Source organism: Myotis lucifugus, unplaced genomic scaffold (assembly GCF_000147115.1).
Source record: "Myotis lucifugus unplaced genomic scaffold, Myoluc2.0 scaffold_0, whole genome shotgun sequence".
NCBI classification, from domain to species: Eukaryota; Metazoa; Chordata; class Mammalia; order Chiroptera; family Vespertilionidae; genus Myotis; species Myotis lucifugus.
In genome coordinates, this window is record NW_005871048.1 from 2,765,608 (window position 1) to 2,788,597 (window position 22,990).

Genomic DNA, 22,990 nt, shown 5'->3' on the forward strand with positions numbered 1-22,990 from the left:
GAAGCTACAAAGTTTTTAAAAAATGATTTATGGTGGACAAGCAAAATTTCTCATCACATCAAATTTATCAATATACTTACAACATAAAAGCCTCAGTGTTTCAGTAAAAGATGGTGTAATGAGTCTAATAAAAAAGGAGCTCAAATGCATTTTTTTCTTATGTATTTATAAGCATCTGCTCTAACTTCTGCCTCTTAAAACTGTTGCTTATTTTGTTTCAGCTTTAACCCTCAGAAATAGTGAGAGAATGATCTGGCTTGGAATGTTCATTAGTTTAACAGCAGGAGTCAAGTTAATCTCCTTCACACCCCGTGTTAGACTTACTTTACTCAGTATTTAAAAAGCTCTCTTGGAGGGAGCACTGTTGACCTAGAACTTGGGGTCTCTTAGGGGCATAAACCAGTCAGGACTCAGACTGAGAATGAGTTTGCCACATTTTTCTGAATCAAAAGGCAGCTGTCTTCTAGAGTAACCTTGGGAAAGTACTTTTTTTCATCCTGGGATGCAGATATAAACGGTAGAGGGCAGCTGCACTCGTTATAAATATCTCGTAAGGTAGGCAAAATGCTGTACTGTAACTCCTGTAGCCAGAAAGCTAGGACAGAGACGGCTTCTGTGACCTTTCCAGAATATTCTGTTCACCCCAAGAAGCCCTGAGTAATTAAAACAGTGTTAGCACTTCACACAGGAGGGATCAATTTACTCTGAATAGCCCGACGCCTTTTCTTACTTGTTATGGTCCTCTGGCTCTGGACAAGGGAGGGGTGGAGACAGAGACCCAGTGAGGGAGGTTGAACAAGGAGCAGTAATCTGAGAAGGAAAAACAAAAATAGAGTGGGGAATAAAGGGAGGAAAGAAAGAAGAGCAGGCTGTGGGAGGCCCTATGGCACTTGTTGGCAGTCCTGTGCTCAAAGGCCTCATAGAGGGCAGGTGGCTATTTCCGTCTGTTCCCATTACAGACGTGGATTCTAATGTTGCTCTGAGGAAGGGTGGAAACTGAAATTGACAACCACGCTTCACGTCATGTTCTTTCTCATGAATCTACAGTGACTCCCACACTTTATTTTGCCTTTTAGGACCCTCTGATGTTCAGCTCCACTTGATCCTTCCCACGTGAGCTCCAGCTACGCCTCCGACCGTGTTCTCTAGCTAGGCTGTAAGCCCCATACCTACACCTCCTTTTCCTTATTCTTTGGTTTTACCTCCTCTCTTCCTTTGCACATATCTAAAACACCTCCATCTCTGAGGTCAAGATATAATTTCTTTCATAATAATGACAACTTACATTGGCATAAAGCTTTATACCAAACACTTAAATATATACTATCATAGCCAAGCCATAGTCTCCCGCAACATTTCCTTGCCTATCTTAGCCTACATCTATCTCTCCCATATTCTAGCTCCTAAAGCATTTGTTCACTGACCTAATTCTACTAGAATCAACCTCTAGGGATGGGAGGCTGTAGTAATCTACATTTTCACCAAGCTCCCCAGGAGAAACTGAGGAGTGACCTAAGGAGGCAGAATGTTGACTGTTGCCATTTACTTGATATTTTTCCATATTATTTCTACATTTTTTTACTATGACAATGTACAACTTGTATAACAAAAATTAGTTTGTGGAGATAGATATAATTCCCAGATGATTCTAATGATATGACAACCATAGGTCCATCTTAATCATTTGAAAAGTGATTCAGGCACATACCTTCTTTCATCTTTTAGCTCTTCAACAAGGTAGAGAGGTACTCGAGAGCAAGCACTAACCCTCTGCTTTTTCTCTCTCTCCGTGCTAGAAATGCCAGGCTCAACGCAGGTGCTCAGTAAATACGTGAATGGGTTTGATTACACCCTTATTAAATAAGAAAAAATTTAATAAGGACATACGTGGCATGGCACATTTGAAGAAAAAAAAGAAAACGGTATAATTAGTGGGTTAAGGAACTACGTATTAAGACACCAAAAATACTCAGGTGACTTAATAAACCACAGGATGACCACACATAAGCATCGGGGTTTTGCTTTAGATCTAGAAGCAAAGGATCTTGGAAGGCATCACTGAACTTTTAGCACATAGAAACCCACAAGGTGGTTCGCTCTTTTTCATTGGACTCATTCTTGAAGCAATGTGTTCAATTATAAATTCTACAGCAAAAGAAGAAATTTGAGTAGTTGGAGAGAGATAAGAAAAGAATCAAAACTCTCCTACATTCCTGATGGGAATGTGAAATGATGCAGCCACTTTGAGAAATAGTCTCACAGTTCTTCAAAAAGTTAAACAGAGTTAGCATATCACCCAGCAAATCCACTCCTAGGAATAGACACGAGAATTGAAAATACATATCCATACAGGAACTTGTGCACAAATGTTCATAGCAGCATTCTTTACACTAGTCAATATATAAACAGGATAGCCAATGAGTAAACAAAATGTGGTATAGCCAAACAATGGAATATTATTTGGCTATACAGAGGAATGAAATACTGAGCATGCTACAACATAAATGAACTTACCTTAAAAACATGCTAGTGAAAGAAACCAGACATAAAAGGGCACATATTCTACAACTTCATTTGTATGAAATATCGAGAATTGGCAAATCCATGGAGACAAAAGTGGATTAGAGATTGCCACGGGCTGAGAGAAAGGGGGATGTGACTGCTAGTAGATATAGAATTCTGGAATTAGTGGTGATAATTGCACAATTCTGGAATATACTAAAAGTCCTGAATTGTATACTGTAAATTTTTTAAAATTGGGGGGAGGGAAGGAGGGAGAGAGAGAGAGAGAGAGAGAGAGAGAGAGAGAGAGAGAGAGAGAAAGACATCGGTTATCTCCCATATGTGCCTAGACTAGGGATCCAACCTGGAACCTAGGTATGTGCCCTGACTAGGTATGAACCCATGACCTTCTGGTACATGGGATGATGCTCCACCCAACTGAGCCACACTGGCCAGGGCCTGAATTGTAGACTTTAAAAAGGTAAATGTATGGTATGCAAATTATATTTCAATAAAGCTATTTTATTTAAGTAAAGGAAGAAAATCAAGGGGACATGGGGAGGGAGAAATCTAGGCAGCAGGATCCCCAGAGAATGTTTTGAAAGAAAGGAAACAAGAAAGCAGTTTTACTAAGGGCTGTGTTTTTAGGCATAATTATCTTTTTAAATTTTTTTATTTAAAAAATGATGGCTAGCTGAGGAGAAAATTAAAAGACATAGACTAAATACAGCCTGAGGGGGTTTTCTCACCAAGGGAAGTCAGAATAAGAGGTTTTTACATCTCTCTTTTTGGTGGAATTAAATAGTGCTTAAGTAGGTTTTATAGGTACAAGATCATTTGTAGGAGCCTTTCCTAAAAGGGCAGAGGGATGAATCAGATGACCTTTCATGGTCTTTGCTCTTTCTCTCGCCCTGAGAACACTCACACACTCAGCGTAGGATATACCGCATGGCCTCCAGGCACGTAGTCTCAGAGAAATAAAAGAGGAGACACTTCTGTGCCTTGAAAAGTTTTATTTGGTTTCTATATTCAGTCATAAACACACAGTTCTCTTGAGACTGTCAAAGTCTCCTCCTCTAAACACTTAACTTTTTATTTAAAAAAAGCACACACACACACAAACACAACTTCAAGCTGCACTTCTAACCTATTATTTCAGTTGTTTGTGTAAAGAAAGTAAATTCAGGTTATGTATAGCTACCTCTATACATGTTATTAATATGAATACATAGACTGTACCTGGCCTGGTAAATAGTTTTAAACCTCTATAAGCCTTTGAACTCAGTTTTATTTTAAAAATAAAATATCATCCTCACTCTATTTTCCCAGGATGAAACCATGTCTTCTCAGCCCTCCCATGGCCTCCCCATACTCCTTGCTTTAGGCAAAAACAAGTACCTGCTTTTGGTCCACTCAGCATAATCTTCCTCACTCTCTGCCTGGGACCCAGATTCCCATGAAAATAAAATAATGTGAGGGACACGATTAAAGCAAGGAAATCTCTTCTTGGCCCTGTCACCAGATTCAGGGTCCGACCCTTTCTAGTCTTTATTCTCTGATCAGGTTGGATAGTGCTTCATCTTATGGCAAAGTGTATGTCAGCATCGATGCTCTTGGTTTCACCATCCCACCTTTGACAACATCCATTCATTGAGTAAACACAGAAATTGAAACCTTTCTATCTTGGGTTAGTAACATAAGTCTCCATTTCCAATATGCTCAAATGTCTTAACCCAACAGCATGTTTACTGAGTAATGGGTTGTGGTCTTAGGACCAGATGTCACTAAAACTTGATTATTTGTTGAGAACACTGACGAGAGAGCGTTCCTTGCCAAGACATGAAGCAGTTCCCCTCCTCAGTAGGGGGTCCTGCTCCCGCCCTGCTAAGCTAGGGCATGGTCAAACTGCCCTTTCTCCAGGCCTTCAAGTCCGTCAGCCCAGGTCGAGGTTGGCATGCTCCGATATGGGTCCAGAAGAATCCGGAAGCACCTGACGATGAGGACGCCCAAGAAAATAAACAGCAAAATCACAAAAGCAAACGTGGTTTTTTGCTCCAGAGACATGCTAGAATCTGACAACGAGTTCCCAAAGGGCACTGGGGGCGAAGGGACGGGCTGTCCTCCATCCATCGTCCAGGGAAGCCAGAGCGCAGGATCGCCCAGTGTCCTCTCCTTCCATCGTCAATCTGCTGAGATCATGGTGCTTGCACCTTGGAGAGGCTGAGTGCTCTGCAGGAAGAAAGAAAGAGGGGGGAAGGAAATAGCTAACAAAGAGCAACTTTATTTCTAGACTCACAATCATGTTCTTCAGAGAGAAGAAGGAATCTCCAAACGTTTTCCCTGGAGATCCCTAATTCTCTATAATTATGCAGAGAAATATTTTACTCTTGTATGAAATTACCACGTTGTCCCCAGAGGAGCCACCTGGGGCCAGGAGGGATGGGCAGGGAAGGTAACCAGAGCACAGAAAAGGAGAAATGTGGACCTCAAGGTGTGCTTGCCAACTTGACATCCAAACCCAGCCTCCATGCCAAGTTTCATCTAGATTCTCTCCAATAATATTATTCGTATATCCTCCCTATAATGATACCATTGATTGAACACCATGCATTAGCCACCCTACTATAAGCTCCATGAAAGCAGAGACCTCTATAGCCTCAGTGCAAGGAAACTGAGCCTAGAAAAGGGGCTTGCCCTGGCCAGTGTGGCTCAGCAGTTAGAGCATTAGCCTATGCACCAAAGGGTCGCAGGTTTGATTCCCAGTCAAGGGGATGCAGCTTGGTTGCAGGTTTGATCCCTGGCTCCAGTTGAGGTATGTGTGGGAGACAACCAATTAATGTCTCTCTCATATCAATGTGTGTGTGTGTGTGTTTTTTTCTCTCTCTCTCTCCTCCCTTCCTTCCTTCTACTCTCTCTAAAAATTAATGTAAAAAATATCCTCAGGTGAGGGTTGACAAAAGGAAAGAAAAGAAAGGAAAAGGAAAGGAAAGGAAAGGAAAGGAAAGGAAAGGAAAGGAAAGGAAAGGAAAGGAAAGGAAAGGGGCTTAATGTAGAAACTCTCTCAGGGAGCATCAGGTCCTGGGCTCTAGCCTCTGGCCTCAACTTTATTACTAAACTAGAGGCCCGGTGCACGAATTCATGCACCAGTGGGGTCCCTCAGCCTGGCCTGTGGGATCAGGCCAAAACCTGCTCTCCAACATCCCCTGAGGGGTCCTGGATTGCAAGAGGGTATATGATCCCATTGGTGCATGATTGGGGCCAGGGAGGGACACGGGAGGCTGGCCAGCCGGGAAAGGACTGCAGGAGGGCTCCAGGGCGTGTCTGGCCCATCTCACTCAGTCCTGATCGGCCGGACCCCAGCAGCAAGCTAACCTACCTGTCGGACTGTCTGCCCCCTGGTTGTCAGTGTACATCATAGTGAGCAGTTGAGTGGTTCTAGCATATCATTAGCATATTACGCTTTTAGTATATAGGATAAGTGTGGGACCTTGGAGAGGTCACTAAACTGTAAAGATGGAAGAAGAAGTGCCTGTGTATCTCCTCTTGCTATAATGAGGATGAATGCCTTTGAAAAGTACACAGAGAAGAACAACAAAGTGTCGCTTCACTTAGGACATGACTAAGAGCTGCGGTGCTTCTTCACTTTCTCTTGCCTGAGCCAAGAGAGAAAGGAGGCATCTCAGACTTCCTGCTTTTCTCTGCAGAAAGCCCAGGCCAGGTTAATACCCGACCCTGGGAAGCACTCAGAGAACTGAGCGAGGAAAAAGGAGTTGATTGGCTGCATTCTTGTTAAAGCTCACAGTGGCTTCCTACTGTTTAAGACCATCTGGTGGAGAGAAAGAGTAGGACATTTTACTGGTGGGGAAAAATTAAGGATTATGGGTATTACTGTTTGTCTTTCAAGACAAATTGAAGTGCACACAAAGACCACTAAAATCTCCAGATATTAAACTCAATCTATTTAACTCAAACCGTGTAAAGAAGAGCATCTATATTACACATTGCTATATAGAAAAATCATATGATACATTTATTTATAAATCTGTCTATTGGAAAAATTACATAGCAGAGTAGTCAGGTATGAAAATTAACATGGATTCAAAAAATCATGCTCAATGAAAATAAGCAACCAAATAAAACTAGAAATTATGAGCTAAGGCATTAATGCTGTATTTCTTCAGCTAACTTATAATCATCACACTGAGTATGGCCGTGGTTATCACAGCAGTTTGCATGAATGTTGACACTTCACAGTTAATAAAATCACAGTTTTAAAAACCAGCTTATAAAGGGAATGACAAGCAGTACGTGGGAGGAAGGAGTTACCAGTTTGGGGGAAAGAATATTTTGCAGTTTCATGACTGAATTTTTTAAAAAAATTCAGACCAAAATAGTTGCAATGGATTCATTTATGCTTCATTTTTATTTTGAAGTAAGACTGGGATAAAATTTGACTGTATTTTTTTTAAAATAAGCTCCTTAGGACTATAGAGGATGTTCATGGGTTGGGCTTGGTTTGGGTTTGCTTGGGTGCTAATCGCTAGGTAACTGGGGCTGTGGGGAGGGGGCAGGAAATGTGGCCAGAGCTTCCAATGCAGCTCCCCTTACTGCTCTGGCTGGGGCCACCTGTACCCTCCAAAGTGCCCAGGCTGGGTTTACTCATACCCAGTGCAAAAGTTTCCCAGGGCTGGGTCAGAAGAAAGCCATGTAGTGGCAGGAGAGTGGATGTCCTTGCCATGTTCCCTCTTGCCTTTTCCTGTCCTCCTGAGGGTCCCCACACTTCCACCCCTGCCCTCCCGCCCACATACTAGGTCCCAGTCTAGGTCCATTTCCCCAAATGAGGGCAGAGTCCTTCTTTGTCTATTCCCAATACAGGTTTGCATTTTCAGAAAATCCCTTATGAAAACAGGACATAAACCAAAAAGGAAATATAGAAAAAGTTAAGATCATTAACTGTGTACATCCGGGGTAGGGAACCTTTTTTCTGCCAAGGGCCGTCTGGATATTTATAACATCACTCACGGGCCATACAAAATTATCAACTTGAAAATTAACCTGCTGTATTTGGCCAAACATTTCATTAACTCACCCCTACTGCCTTGGCAAGGCCAGACCAAATGATTCCATGGGCCTTATACGGCCCACGGGCTGGACGTTCCCCGCCCCTGGATAAATGTACAATATAGAGTCCTAGATTTGTGGAATTCAAAGTAAAGAATGGGGTATAGGGCCTTTTGAGCCTGTGATAATTACTCCCTATCCATGGGCTGGCTGACTAGGATAGCAATACCTTGTTCAGCCCTCCCTCCCCACCCTGCACCTCCACCTGATAAGAGCCATGTTGACACCCAGGTGCAGTTTTCCCCAGTGTTGTCCTTAGCACAAGGCAAATGCCAAATTCTTTTCTCCTATCGCAACCTCTCATACTTCCTAGGCTTTCCCCACAACTCAGGTTTTAGAGCTGATACCCTATTCATTTGGGGTCTTCAGTGATGGACAACCATCCCAGGAAGCCCCAGCAAATAACCTCATCATCTGATTCTGATTAGAATGCTTTAAAAATCAGTTTTAATTTGCAGTTTTACCGCCTTATTCTGATTAAAAGGCTGATGCAAGGATATGCTTAACTCTCTTTGCAGCCAGATTATGTGTTTTGACGATTCTATAGTTCTTTATACATTGCAAGCCTCTTCCCTCCCAGGAAACTGTGGTGCCCATGTCCGTATTAAAATTACTTCATTTGGTCAAACCACTAAAGGACATTAAATTGTAATAGTTTACCAAGGAAAGTGACACATTAGTACCGTAGGCATTTGTCTATGAAAACTGTTCCTACTTGAAGGATGGGGAAACGTGGTTGATAAAAGGGGATTGAAGGAAGTTCTTGCTGGGAGTGAGGCTGCTGGAGAGGACTGGGGGGAGCAGGAGACCCAGCAGGAGAGCCCTGGGGAGTGGAGATGATGGGCACAGATGAGAAAATAGGAAATGGTTTAAAGGGACTTGGGGACACAGAGATCCGGAAAGAAATGCCAGCTATTTCATAGTTTTGCCCAGCTCTGATTGAGATCCTTGGAAGAGCCTGCTTTTCTTTTAAAATCCCACAATCAGCTAATCAATAATTTACAAATTTGGAAAGTTCAACAGCATGTTTTAAGTTAAAGGAAACATCATCAGATATAATAAGATGCACAAAAAGAACTACATGCAACCACAGTACAAAAATATTAAAAAAAAAAACCACACGTGCATTTAAAAAATGTCCATCTTAGACTAAAATGTCCCTTTTCGGTACAAACGGTTCTTAGGAAATGTTCACAATTGCTTTTAGCGGAATAATGAAATCTTTTTTTAGATAAATAGTGAAATCTGGGCGAGTAAATTACTGCCGGAGATTCTGACACAACCCTCTTGCGTTAATAATAACAAAGGCAGTTATTTTCAGGATAAGAAGGAGCAGTTACTTGCAGCAGCACTTCAATCCTGACTGGCTTCCCCCTCCCGCAGTACCTCCGTGCCTTCCCTTTGCTAATCCATTTGTGTGTGCTCGGGAAATGGAGTCTAATTTTAATACCAGACCAAGGAAACATTCATTAAAACATGCCATTTTTAAAAAAATCCTATAATATATCTCTTTTCTCGAGTCAGGCTCCTCGGACCCTGATATTCACAAAGTGTAAAAATGCCTTGAATTACTTACAAAGACCCATGTGAGCAGTCCACTTAGCCACAGCCGTTCTCACTACTAGCCACGCGCTTCAGGGTAATTTGCAAAGAGGCTCTCTCTCCTTCCCATCCTTCCTCCATCCCACATCAGGATTCATCTTTCTGTGCTCAGATCTTACCTCTCCTCCCGTCAGAAAACCTCTGTCCTCCAATGGCCAAGACCCTAACCCGCCCATTAACCCCCTTTTGGACCTGATACCGCTGTTTTCCGGATCACAAATCAGGTCATATCCTGACAATAGAATTGTTCTAAGATATTAATATATTTTCACAATAAAAAAAAAGGGAGACAACATCAAATCACATTTGCCTCTGAGTGAAATGACCATCGTATTGATAAGAACAAACCGACATGTAATTGAATCTGCAGACACCTGGGGAGAAAGCCTCACGAGGCCTGCTCTGCAGCTTCACCCAGCACCTGCTGCTGCTGGAGCACCTCCGGCCTCCCACCTATGAGCTTCCAGTGGTGCTGCTCCCCTCGCCCTATTCCCACCTGTGGGCCTCTCCTCTCCCCTCAGGGGCCGCACCAAACACCACCTCCCCAGTGGGACCTACATCCGCCCCTTCACCGAAGGGAACGGTGCTTTTGCTCCGCCTCCGGGAGCACTTCACCTGCGTCTCTGCCGCAGCACCTGTTACAGGACCTCTCCACGGGGTTCATCTCCTTCCCCTTCGTCAACAACAGGCTCCTTGGGGAATTCTTGCTGTTCTGGGATCTTTGCCTCTTTCAATAGAGACTGACTCAAACCTCTAGCCCCTTACAGTCCAGGGAACTGGATTCAAACTTCAGGGTCCGGCTGACACACACAGGGGATAAAAATAAGATGTCAGACCACTGTGTTTGAAATAGAGGTTGTTTCCAAGAATCACAGATAGTCTGAGTCACAATGGCCCTTTAATAGTCACAGATCTCATGATTTGAAAAGCAGTTATTCGGCCCTTTAAATCTTCCTTGGCCTCAATGCTGATCGGTGGGGTCCAGCATATAAAAATCAAGTGGAGATAAGCAGGTTCCCTCTATGAAAGGGGTTAGCTCTTTCTACCCTGATCTGCTTCTCTGGTCTGGAAGGGCAGCCATTTAAAATATCCTGAGTGCAAATGTCTTGCATGGAAACTATAAATGTCAACGTGTACCTTCTCAAGCTTGGGTCCTTCCTTTGGCCATTTCATTTCACTAGCATCTCATGAAACAATGTCACAGTAAGGAAACATTTGATCTGAAGAAAATATATCCTTAAAGCAATGACATGTTTCTTTTCATTTTTGAAGTGACAGCAGTAGGATCGTTAAGTGCATTTGGCAAACACGCTGGCATTTCATTCCGCCGTCTCACTTTTGTGGTCATCGGCCGAGTGCCCACCCTCCTGCGGTCGGCTGCAATAACAGTTGCGGCAGATGCAGCGCATGTGCAGTCCTGCCTGGCATAGTGAGTGGTCAGTAAACAGGCGAAGACAAATGAGTGTATTCTCTTTAGGCCATTTTTGTGCAAAACAAGATTTATTTCTGACTTCTGTTATGCAAGTAAGCACACAAAGCAAGAGAGATTCTAAGTAAATTGCCCCAAATAAAGAAACATCCGTTACCAAGAGAGCAGCATCCCCTAAGGATGCTGGATCTCAAGTTTCTCTCTGGTACGTTGGAGCGAATAGAAAGTCGTCATCTCTCGGCCGCTGCTGGCATGCAGGGTGCAGTTAAGATACGCTGTCTGTATTTAAGTACTCCTCAACCACATAATTGCTGTTCCTGCTTTTTTAAAACTTCTAGGCCAGAAACCTAGTTATGTGACTTGACACGTTTTCAAAAGTAGGTGTAAAAACAGTTCGTCCATTGAGCAAGAACACTCGCAGGCTTGTCCAGTTTACTTCCACATGTGTCAGACAGGACGCTTTGTCCTGCAAAGACACCCTGTGTGCCCTATTTATATTTACCCAGCAGACTAGCGAGCCCAGGCTTGGGCTGCCACGGGAAGGGAACTGAGGAGGTGAGCAGGACTGAATCTGCAGCAACTGGCAGACAGCCTTACTCAAAGTGCGGCATTGTTCTGCCACAGTTCTGAAGCTCACTGTTGAAATGTTAACGTGGCTTTCAGTGATTAAAATAATACATGTCCTGAGACTGATGCTCAATAGAATTATTCTCTACTTTCAGAGCTAAAAGAAGCCTTGGCTGCATGGCCGTTTACATAACTGGCGCCTCAGGAGGTCCACCCCCTCCACTCCCCACCCTCCCACAAGACATGTGAACATCCCAGTCATGGCTATTGTACCTCTTTCCCCACAGTTGTGAGGTCTCCACAAAACCCACCTCATCATCTAAGCAACCAAATCACTTATAAGCAAATGAATCTTGTAGATATCTATGACTCTTGCAGAAATTCTGTGTGTGAGCCCCGTGAACAGTAACTTGCATTCCAGGAGATACACACAAAGCTGCAAAATGTTTCCTATAAATTCAAACAATGTGTGGCCCTCTTGGTGACCAGCCAAGAACTTCCGGGAAAGATTTCCTGGCTCTTTCCAGGTACTTCATGCATTTTAACCACCCCCTTTTTTGACTCACATAAATACATGGCAACTTCCATACTCCTCTTTTTCCAAATACAGCTCCCCTGTTGCAGTACAATAGCCCTGGTTTTTTGGAATTCACAGGACGGCTAAGAGTAAATATTATTTTACACACTCAGATAATAGACCCAAGGCTACTAGGAAGCCCATAAACGCTGATTTTAAAGACATGTGAATGTGGACAGCTACAAATGTCAACAGGCAGTTTCGGAACTGTTGCCAGCCCCCACTGCTGCATGGGGAGGTCTGGTCCCTCTGGCCGGGCCGTCTGTCTCTGCAAAGTCAGCCTGCAGACAGGTCGGCTTGGGTTCAGGAGTGGACCCTGCCGGTCCCGGGCTTGTCAGCTCTGAGTCAGCTGGAGACCTTTCTCTTCAGCCTGAGCCCAAACCTCAGCTTTACTTCTTCCCTAGCTTCCTCTTCTTCCTAACATCTGCTTGAAGAGTCTTAAAGGGACAGAAGGGCAAGCCTGCAGCCTAGCTGAGAACATCAGGAAAATACCACCCAGTCTCAGTCAGTAACTGGGGGTAGCAAAAGGCACCTTTAGCAAGCTGGAACTTTTAACTTCAAGCAACAAACATGACTATGCTGCCCGGTTTTCCTTACGTTTCCTAGAGAAAAGGAGTGCCTGCTGATACGCGCAGGGCTAAGGCTGCACACTGCTCATCACCCGGGGACACCAGGGACAGTCAGCACTATCGTTACCAGTTGTTGAGTTGCGATCCTTTGTAAACAAATTAAAACATCCCTATTACATTTTGGAAGGCAGGATATTTGAGGTAAAAGGGAAAAAAAGTACTGTCATGGCCAAGTAGCTTTCAAGAATAAAATTTACTGCAGCTTAACCGAGAAATAAGTCTATTTTACTGCTCCTTTATCCAGTGTCAGTAGCATTATAAACTTAAGCATGCTTTAAAAAGAAAGGCATCATGACATTTCACCGCCTCCCCCACATTAACTTCACCTAGCAGCTGTTTAATTACACTTTATCTGACAGCGAGCTCTGAATTCAGAACTGAGATCCAAAGGGCATCTATGCAATTATTGCTCATGCACAAATTGTAAAGTTAGAGAGAAACGTATAACTAGCCTGTCACAGACACAGTTTCGGTCAGGTACCTGAGTCTGGCTGAACAAACACTTGATCCATTTCCTGGTGGAACAGTTACAGGTAGTTACAAGCTTCTTTAGTTTCCATTCTCCCGACCAGGCTGTGTTAATGCAGGAGACAGTGGGAGCCGCGCGCAGCTGGTGGCACACCCCAGATCTAAAGCTGTTGTTTCAGGCTTAGAAACTTCCCATTAAAAGCCTCGAGTTAAAGGAGCATCGTCTTTCTGGGTGAGGCATCATTAGCGGCCAACACGGCTGCTTCTCTGAGGCGAGCCATGATTTCAGTTCTGCCTCAGCAACTCCTCCGAGGATTCTGCTTCAGTGAGTAAAGGCAGTATCCTAGCAGTGTGTCTGAAATCATCCCCAAGAAAGCATTAACATTCAAAAGGAGTACGGGGGCGGAGGGGGAGCAGCACAGGGCATTCCCATACCTTTTCAAAATCGAAGCCATAAATCTACCAGGGTTCTGCTCTTCCCTATCGATTGTGGACACTGCCCCTCTTTGGGGATGTCAGTGAGCACCTTGCAGCCACCAGCCTCCATATTGATTATGGCTTATGACCTTCAGGCCAACTTAATTCATGGGAAGACTTCTAGGGAAGGGCATCAACTTAGCATTTGGGAGATGAAGAAAAAAAAGTCTCCTTTTCCTAAAGAAAATGAAACTGACCTTTCAGAAAAGCAGCAATTATGGGAAGCAACAAGAACAATTAAAAAAAAAATCATATTTTCACCACCTGTTTGTAAATTTGCCAGGCTCTAGGCTGCCTGTCCAGGGTCTCCTTGGTTCAACCTGCATAATTGTGACCTTGGAGGTTCCCCACCCCACACAGGCCATCTGAGGCCACTTGATGAATAAAGATAGACCTTTGTTGAGAGAAAGTTGTTCCAATTCTGCAGATAGTAGTTACATGGTGCAATACTTAAACTATTTTCCTTGGGTAGAGTGCCTAAGTAAATTTAGAAAATATTTTAGGATAAAATTTATCTTTTTATAAAAAGTGCTCCTCTGGAAAGAATTCAGCATAATCCTTAAGTTGGGACATCCTTGTTTTTTGGCAACTCACCACTTTCTTTGTTGAGGTGGAAGTGTAGTTAGCGACAACACCCACCCACCAAATGATGGGTACACGCTACTTAAAGCTAACTCCGACTGTGCCCGTGGCTCTGCTGTCTCTTCAGCTGGTGTGAGACGAAGGCCATTGCCCAGCAGCGTTAGGGGACTGGAACACAGCTCATTTTCTAAGAGGAAAACCCCCTGTGCTGGCAACAGAAAACAATCCTACACAGGCCTCAGACCCAAGAAAATTCAAATACTGAATGTTAGGCTTTAAAGTCAGAATCTAATGCCTAATATTAGACCCTAACCTCAAAGGACAGGAAGGTCTTTTCCCCATTTATGTTTTCTGGATTTTTAAAAACTATGTATTTTTATTGACTTCAGAGAGGAAGGGAGAAGGAGAAAGGGATAGAAACATCAATGATGAGAGAGAATCATTGATCCGTTGCCTCCTGCACGCCCTACACTAGGGATTGGGTCTTAACACGTTAAACGCCCAGCCTGTTTTGTCTTCCGGACGGAAAGGATAGTGTCAGTCGCCGGTGACTGACATGGGGCTTAACGTGTTAACTTGGGCATGTGCTCTGGCTGGGAAGCAAACTGTGACCTCCTGGTTCATAGGTCAATGCTCAACCACTGAGCCACACCTACCGGGCTGTTTTCTGGATTTTCAACTGAGTTTCCTTTCCAATTAGTTTTGCTTACTGTATTTTCACACACACACACACACACACACACACACACACACACACACACTCACAATACAATGGGACAAATAAAATCCGACAAATAAAAGCATTATCATTTAATACTAACTGGCATCCTCTGTGCTTCTCCGCAGACGGTGCTGGTAGGTGGAAGACCCTGTCTCGGTAATGCCTACAGAGTGAGGTTCAGGGAACACTCTGACCCCACTCTCCCTTATAGGAACAACTGACCCTGCCCAGGAGGCCTCCTCAGATACTGTTTAGCCTGTAGACTCAGAGCGGTGGAAGGGAACATGAGCGGGCTGTGGCTGTCCTCTAGCTACTCTGCAGGCTGAAGCCATCCCAGAGAGATGAGCGCCTGGCCTATTTTTAAACTCTCCAGAGAAGTAGGCTCCACCACCCCCTCTGACAACTTCTGTTTAAACTAACTCCTCCATTGCTTACTTAGTCTAAATAAACCTATTTTCCTTTCATTCTACCCTCGCTGCAAAACCCCCACAGTCATTAACCGCCACAAAACCTTGTTAGGATGCTCTTCCCCAAAGGAAACTGAACCAGGCAAACCAAAAAGCCTTGGGCAAAGATCTGCTGATACCAAGATCTGCAGCTGAGTTTGGATATTTCTTTTATAAGATAATTGTAATTGGATTATTGCAGTTACATTATGTGATTCATCATGAATTCTGAAACAATGAGTAAGGATTTAGGAAAAGTCTAGTTCTTTGACTATTTCATAGTAGGTCCTATTTCTTTAGTCTTTAATCATCTTTAAAGCTCTTTTGTGAATTCTTCCTTAAATTTTTGCCTTCTGGCCCAGCTTTTAAATGGAGAGCCTAGACTGCTGCACAGAGCTGTATAAAGCTCAGACTAAGGTGGGATTGTGATGAAATGGGATGATCCCACAGGTTATACCTGCTATGCTTCTCTTATCCATTCTGATCTCTCATTCTTCCTGTGTGTTAATTCAGTCTTTCTTTCTAACCACACAACATCAGGACTTCAGCTAGTTAGAAATCTATTTTAAGAACTTTCCCTACATTCTAATTTCAAGTCTCACCTGTCATGTGCTTTAGGTTACAGTTCTTTCCTAAATGTCCTACGCTGCACTTTTCCATGAAGAAATAGACAATGAATATGAAAAAGGCTTCATGAGTCACCAAGATTTATGCCATTACAGGCAGTGTTATTATTATCATCATCATTGTCTTTCTTTCTGACTCTGCCTAATTCTCAAAATAAAATTGAATCCATTCTTTGTATAATCTTCAAAATGTAATTATGATTTCATTTTCATCATTACATTCTTTGTAAAAAATCTTTTCTTCCTTTGTGTAGATTTTTTCTTTCTCATATTCAAGAAACATTAGGTTCATTCATTTAAGTGTCAGTTATGTTCTGTGTTAGGTATTGCAAAGGATAATTGTTCAGGTTGTGCAATTCTAGAAGGCTCCCTGGTAAGGGCCCAGCAGCACTAAGCAATGGTTGCTAAGCTTCTTGACTAGCCCACCCCCACTATTTTCCACTTCCTTACCCCCCTTTACTGCTCACCAGCAGACAGCTGAATTGTGTCCTCAACTCTCAAGGTCATCTGTGGCTTCCAGTTGTCTCAAGCTAAAAAGGAAAAAACTCTTCAGCATTTATCTTCCTTGCTCTTCGTGGAAACATTGGACATGGCTGACCACTCTTTTCAAGGAATGTCCAGTGAAAGAATACACTGGGTGATGCCTATATGCATATAAGTGCTTTGGTTGATCCTCCCCCCTTTCCTCTGAGGATTACTGTGGTAGTCTTGATTATATTAATAATGTTTTCTGCATAACTTTAATGAATTGACACATTAATTAAAGTAGCATTCCTATATGTAAAAAAAGAAGAAGAAAAAGAAGAATACACTGGGTAAGGTGGAATGGCAGGACCTTTGGGTCCCCTTGTGCCTTCTCCCTTCCTAGTCTCTCGTTTGCCTTCCATGGTGAAAGCCAAGTGTCATTCATGTAACTAGCAGTCAATGTGAAGTTGAGGGTTGGATATCCCTTAATGACTCCACCTCTTTTAATTCATAAAAAAGAAGCAGAAGTCAGTTTATGTGTAATATTTTTATTTTTCTGTCTTCTAAGTTGTTTAAAAAATATCATGTAATATACAGGGTTTTTCCCCCATCAAGATTAGTTCAGTTTCCAATATCCCTTTGACTTGCCAGGTCTAAGTATGAGCATATTTATCCGCTTAGCTATCTTCACAGGCCAGTGGACCTGTGGGGGAAAACGGCAGGCCACAGTGGGGGTGGTTTAATAATAGTCACACCAAGCCTATGAATTAGAATCTATATTCAAACATTATTAAAACCAAGCCGCCGGTTAAAGTCCAACTACAAATTGGAAGCCTCCTGGTTTGGTCTTTTCTGGAATGTACTTCTGTGATATGTTGAATGCTCAATTAGTAGCTGATGAATCTGGACAGAGAAGTATGTGAAATGAAAATGAGGAGAAAACAATGGTGCAACTCAGTGGATTTGAAAAAAAGAAAACACTGACAGAATGTAATACTTGTGAGGATTACAAATTGCCCTACAAATGAACGAGTTTGTTCAATCCTTCCTTCTTAAGTCAAACATCAGAAAGCCTACAGGGAGGAGGTGCATCGTGCTCAGGAGGAAGCCAGTGTCCACTCCTAAGAAGGAGCAACTTCACAAAATGTCCCACAGTCGTTCTATTTAGAAACAGTGTCTGCAAAATTTTAGTTGTTAATTCTAATTGTAGTTTGAAAGGATAAGAGCATCACTATGAATTATTCACTGTTCCAAGGAAATTCATACTGAAGTTAACAGCCTAGTGGGGAAATTTATTCTTTTTAAATGACTGGTACAGTAACAACAATTTTTTAAAATGACTTTGAAATACTTAATGCCTTTAGAATGTCATGGAAAGTGCCAATTAAGGTTTTATACAAATCCCTCCAAATTTTTATGCTGTCATTTTGGCACCATTCTTTCTGTTTAATGGCTGCATTTTAGAAGAGAAACTATACTGTGTGGACAGTTAGAGGATTAAGCAGCTTACAATCTTAAGATGATTTAGAAAATGAAATAGCATGTACCTGAGAATTACAGACCCTTTTATAGCTGACAAAATTCTGGATCTAAAAATCTTGCCACAAAAAAAAAAAATTCAATTTGAAAACAACCAGAGGAGAAAACTGATCATATGGAGCTGTTAAGAAAATACTTGTTTAAAAAATTATGGAAAACCAATCTTCATTTATGATATTTAAGCTTACGGAAATGGTGGAAAAGAGGCTGAGGAAATGGTCATAAACAGAAGTTATGATATATGGTCACTCAATGGATATTCCAGCTGCCTCAATGCTACATCTTATGAATGATGCCATCAAGTTGCTGCTTTAAAAAATTTTTAATTTATAAATATTTCAATATTTCAATGAGATCAATCAAAAGTTCTAGTCATATAGCATATGATTTTTAAAAGACAGATTTAAAGGTACATCTTTCTCTTCCAATTCTGTGTTCAAAACTGAAAGGGTCGGCCTCCCATCTACAATTCTGCCTGTAAATAATATATATTTTATATTTATATATAGTAAAATCATCTGTATTTCTGTCATATGTAATATTAAATTACCTCAGGAGCTTGTTAAAGATGCATATTTGAGAGTTCCCAGGCCCAGCTTATTTCAGTAAGGCCAAGAATCTATATTTTGAATAAAAATCTATATGATTAATAATGTAGGGTATATGAAGTCTACACTTTGAAATGATTTAGGTATTTTAACTTTGTGAAGAAAGACCCTTAAGCTTGCCTGATAGCATGGCTCAGTGGTTGAGTGTCAACCTATGAACCAAGAGGTCCTGGTTCAATTCCCAGTCAGGGCACATGCCTGGGTTGTGGCCAAGATGCCCAGTGTGGGACCTGTGAAGATAGCTAAGAGGCAGCTGATCAATGAGTCTCTCTCATCAATGATGTTTCTATCTCATTCTACCTTCCTCTCTGAAATTAATAAACATATTTTTTAAAAGAGCCTTAAGCTTAAAATTTGGGGTATCAGAGACCTCTTTGAAAAACTGATGAAATCTATCGACCTGTCATTAGAAATTGCATGTACCCTGCTTTGAGAACATCTGCCTGCAATTCCCACTTAAAATTCATGCATCTTCTCTTCTTCCCTGCCTTCCTTCCTCCCCTTCTGACCTCCCAGTAAAGTGGTAGTAAACAAGGACCAAAATAAAAGCCCAGGGTGATAAGGACAACAGAGAACAAGAGGCAGAGAGAAACTTGGTCTATCCCTGGGAGAGGAAGGTGGATGGAGGAGTGCTAAGGGCGATGCAGAGATTAGAAGACATGCAGAGGGGGCGACAGCTCCTAAGGTGGTGACAGCTACAAAGAGGGTGACTGTCTGCCAGAGAAGACTAAGGTCAGGATAAGAAGTGGGAAGAAGTGGAAGGCCTGGGGACAAATGAGTGACCCTACTGCCTTCCAAGGTTGTACAACTAACCAGTAGGCCAGGAATCTGATGTAACTGTTAGCAGGGGTGGTGGTGGGTAAAATTGAGCTAAATTACCACTTCTGAGAGCAGGAAGAGAAGAGAGAATGTCAGCACTGATGAAATGGACAAGAGATGGGGTCATTTGTTAATAAGAAAATAACAAGAGAACTAAAAAGAGCAACTGTTAAAACTTTATTTTCCCTGGGGTTAGACCTGAGAGATGAGGGCAGTGCACAGAGCTGCCACTTTTCATTAAAGTCCCTTCCAAGCAATTTGATTGTTTAACCATGTGCATAATGCTTAACTATGTGAAATTTCACTTTGTAAAAATTGTCAGTGTAGTAAAAGCAACCCATTAAAAAATAAAGCAGATTGCAGTACATTGAGCTCCATAGAGACAGCGCCGGGGCAAGTGCGAGCCGGCCGGGCACTGGGAGACTGTGTGCTCGCTGAGGGAAGGTAATTAAACATGGGCTAAGGAGACCCTAAGAAGCCAAGAGGCAATATGTCATCGAATGCTTTCTTTGTGCAAACTTGCCGGGAGGAACAGAAGAAGAAGCACCAAGATGCTTCAGCTTCTCAGAGTTTTCTAAGAAGTGCTCAGAGAGGTGGAAGACCATGTCTGCTAAGGAGAAAGGAAAATTTGAAGACCTGGCAAAGGCGGACAAGGCTCGTTATGAGAGAGAAATGAAAACTTATATTCCTCCTAAAGGGGAAACAAAAAAGAAATTCAAGGATCCCAATGCACCCAAGAGGCCTCCTTCGGCCTTTTTCTTGTTTTGTTCTGAGTATCACCCCCGCCCCCCCAAAAAGGAGAGCATCCTGGCCTATCCATTGGTGATGTTGCAAAGAAGCTGGGAGAGATGTGGAATAACACTGCTGCAGATGACAAGCAGCCTCATGAAAAGAAGGCTGCTAAGCTGAAGGAGAAATATGAAAAGGACATTGCTGCATACCGAGCTAAAGGAAAGCCTGATGCTGCCAAAAAGGGAGTTGTCAAGGCTGAAAAACGCAAGAAAAAGAAGGAAGAGGAAGAAGATGAGGAAGATGAGGATGAGGAAGAAGTGGAGGAAGATGAAGAAGAAAAGGATGATGATAAATAAGTTGGTTCTAGCGCAGTTTTTTTTCTTGTCTATAAAGCATTTAACCGCCCCCCGCCCCCCGTACACAATTCACTCCTTTTAAAGAAAAAAATTGAAATGTAAGGCTGTGTAAGATATGTTTTAAACTGTACAGTGTCTTTTTTTGTACAGTTAACACACTACCGAATGTGTCTTTAGCTAAGCCCTGTCCTGGTGGTATTTTCAATAGCCACTAACCTTGCCTGGTACAGTATGGGGGTTGTAAATTGGCATGGAAATTTAAAGCAGGTTCTTGTTGGTGCACAGCACAAATTAGTTATATATGGGGATGGTAGTTTTTTCATCTTCGGTTGTCTCTGATGCAGCTTATACAAAATAATTGTTGTTCTGTTAACGGAATACCACTCTGTAATTGCAAAAAAAGGTTGCAGCTGTTTTGTTGACATTCTGAATGCTTCTAAGTAAATATAATTTTTTATTAGTAAAAAAAATTAAATAAAGAAAAACCTTGCTTGAAATCCAGGCAAAGAGTCTCTTCTGATGACATCCTAGATACCCGCAGGAAATGCCTGGTTAATTCTTTGAGAATAGGAGCTTCCTCAAATACCCAGAATCCCCTCTCAAGGGCTGTGGTCTATTCTACATGTAAGTAAAGCTAATCCTTCTCTGGACTCCTCAAATATCTTATGCACACTTAAAATATGATTTCTTATCACTGCATACAGTGCAATAAAATCTAAACTATTGCCCTAGTTTTCCCACATTATGCAGACATCATCTGTTGTTATATGTTTTTTATATTTACTCATTTTTTTTAATCCTCACCCGAAGATACGCTTATTGATTTTTTAGAGAGAGAGAAACATTGATGTGAGAGAGAAACATCAATCAGTTGCCTCCTGTATGCACCCTGACATGGGATTGAACCCATGACCTAGGTATCTAACCCATAATGTTTTGGTGTATGGGACGATGCTCCAACCAACTGAGCCACACAGGTCAGGCTACTTATTCATTTTTATAGCCAACTTCTATTTAATTATTTATTTATGTGTATGTACTTATACCCCATTAAATTTTAGAAATGTTTGAAGAAAGTTATGAACTAGCGGGAGCAGAATATCCCTTCTATTATGTATTCAATGAATTTTCTCCTTGCTGATAGATAAAAGGCTGGATGTACTTGTTTTCAGTATTTGAAGAATAAACTCTTTTTAGAATGGTGGTTTAGCTAAAGCAGTAGATACCTTATTTAATCTAAAAAAATACCTATGTCTTTTATAAACTTTATTTTGCTACAATTATACATAAACAAACATAATAACATATACCCAAATATATTCAATGTACATTATTTACACCAAGGTGAAAATGCCGCATGGTAAATTAGTAGGCACTGAATACAATTCAGGAAAATTTTTCAAAGAGCTTGTGAAAAAGGCAACTCTTCATTTAAAATGCTCAAGAATAGTCCCTAGCCCGTTTGGCTCAGTGGATAGGGCATAGGCCTGTGGACCAAAGGATCCCGGGTTCGATTCCAGTCAAGGATGCATATCTTAGTTACAGGCCCCTCCCCAGCCCGAGTGGGGCCGCGTGCAGGAGGCAACCAATTGGTGTGTTTCTCTCACATTGATGTTTCTCTCTGTCTTTTCCTCTCTCTTCCACTCTCCCTAAAAATCAATGGAAATATATCTTTAGGTAAGGATTAACAAAAAAAATAAAATAAAATAAAAAGTAAAATAAAATGCTCAAGAATAGCACCTTTAAAATAACCCAAGCCAGAGCAGGTATTTGCTAAGTCTCACTTCCATTTGCTTTCATCTTAAGCAGAATGCCCTTCAGCATTACTTTCAGAAAGGCTCCTTGCCTTTGTTCTCAGCATTTTTCTTAATTCAAAAGTAGATGTGAGATCAATTGAGAAAAATGAACAGTTAGTGTTGCCAACAGCCCTGCAATTGGTGTTGCATGTCATGAATATGGTGAGGGGCTTGGGTCAAATGCCAATACGATATTCAGTGGACTATGGACTACTAATGTGGAAGCTATAAAAAGCTGTGTTTGCAAATGGAAAAACAATGAAGAAAAATCTCTGTATTGTCCTCTGTACATGCCCACTTTCCTAGGCCAAGTCAGAATGGCTGAATGGTCCATTCATCATTAACAGTCACCCCTTCCCTGGGCTTGCCTTCGAGAATTAGCCTCTGTGATCTGAGATGAGCTCTTGCTAGCTCCTGGGGCTCTGTCTTGATTTTCCTCTAAGGATGGAGTCCATCCCTCGCCTGCCTACCTGATTGCATCTTTTTTTCAAAACCTTTCTCATTCTATAGTCCCATCACTTCAAAACCACAACTTTCCTAAGCCATTTGTTTATGTAAAATAATAAATTACCACCTTTCTCCCTTCAAAGGCTACATAGCTCAGAAAACTAAACATGACAAAAAACAATGAAACTTATTTTTGCAACTCCAATCAACAGCCATTCTTTGTGTCTAATATCTAACACCACAACAGCAAAATGATGATGATGATGATGATGATGACGACAACGATAATTAGGATAACAATACAATCACAATAACAAAACTCAGCAACCTGGTATGTTTGGTCTTCTTAGACTTTGAACTTTTAAATGGCGAGAATAGGACCCTTTTACATGCTTTTAATACAGTGAAAGTGTGCATGTGTGTGTGTGTGTGTGTGTATGTGTGTGTTTGATTTTATTCTGAGTTTCTATTGGGCTGTAAG

General features: G+C 41.9%; 1 protein-coding gene and 1 pseudogene across 1 annotated transcript; one reads left to right on the top strand and one right to left on the bottom strand.

Annotated features, from left to right (window-relative positions):
- Window positions 1–3,509: 3,509 nt before the first annotated feature.
- On the bottom strand, window positions 3,510–13,214 carry CTXN3 (cortexin 3). The gene is made up of 2 exons (XM_006081070.3): window positions 12,909–13,214; window positions 3,510–4,731 (listed from the first exon to the last, which is right to left on the bottom strand). Exon 2 carries the CDS (start codon window positions 4,630–4,632, stop codon window positions 4,387–4,389), a length of 246 nt encoding a protein of 81 aa, XP_006081132.1. The 5' UTR covers window positions 4,633–4,731; window positions 12,909–13,214; the 3' UTR covers window positions 3,510–4,386.
- Window positions 13,215–19,632: 6,418 nt separating this feature from the next.
- Window positions 19,633–20,290, top strand: LOC102439460 (annotated as a pseudogene).
- Window positions 20,291–22,990: the final 2,700 nt, after the last annotated feature.

Excerpts from the sequence above, each read along its gene's own strand:
- CTXN3 (XM_006081070.3), bottom strand. The coding sequence starts at position 4,632 with ATGGATGGAGGACAGCCCGTCCCTTCGCCCCCAGTGCCCTTTGGGAAC.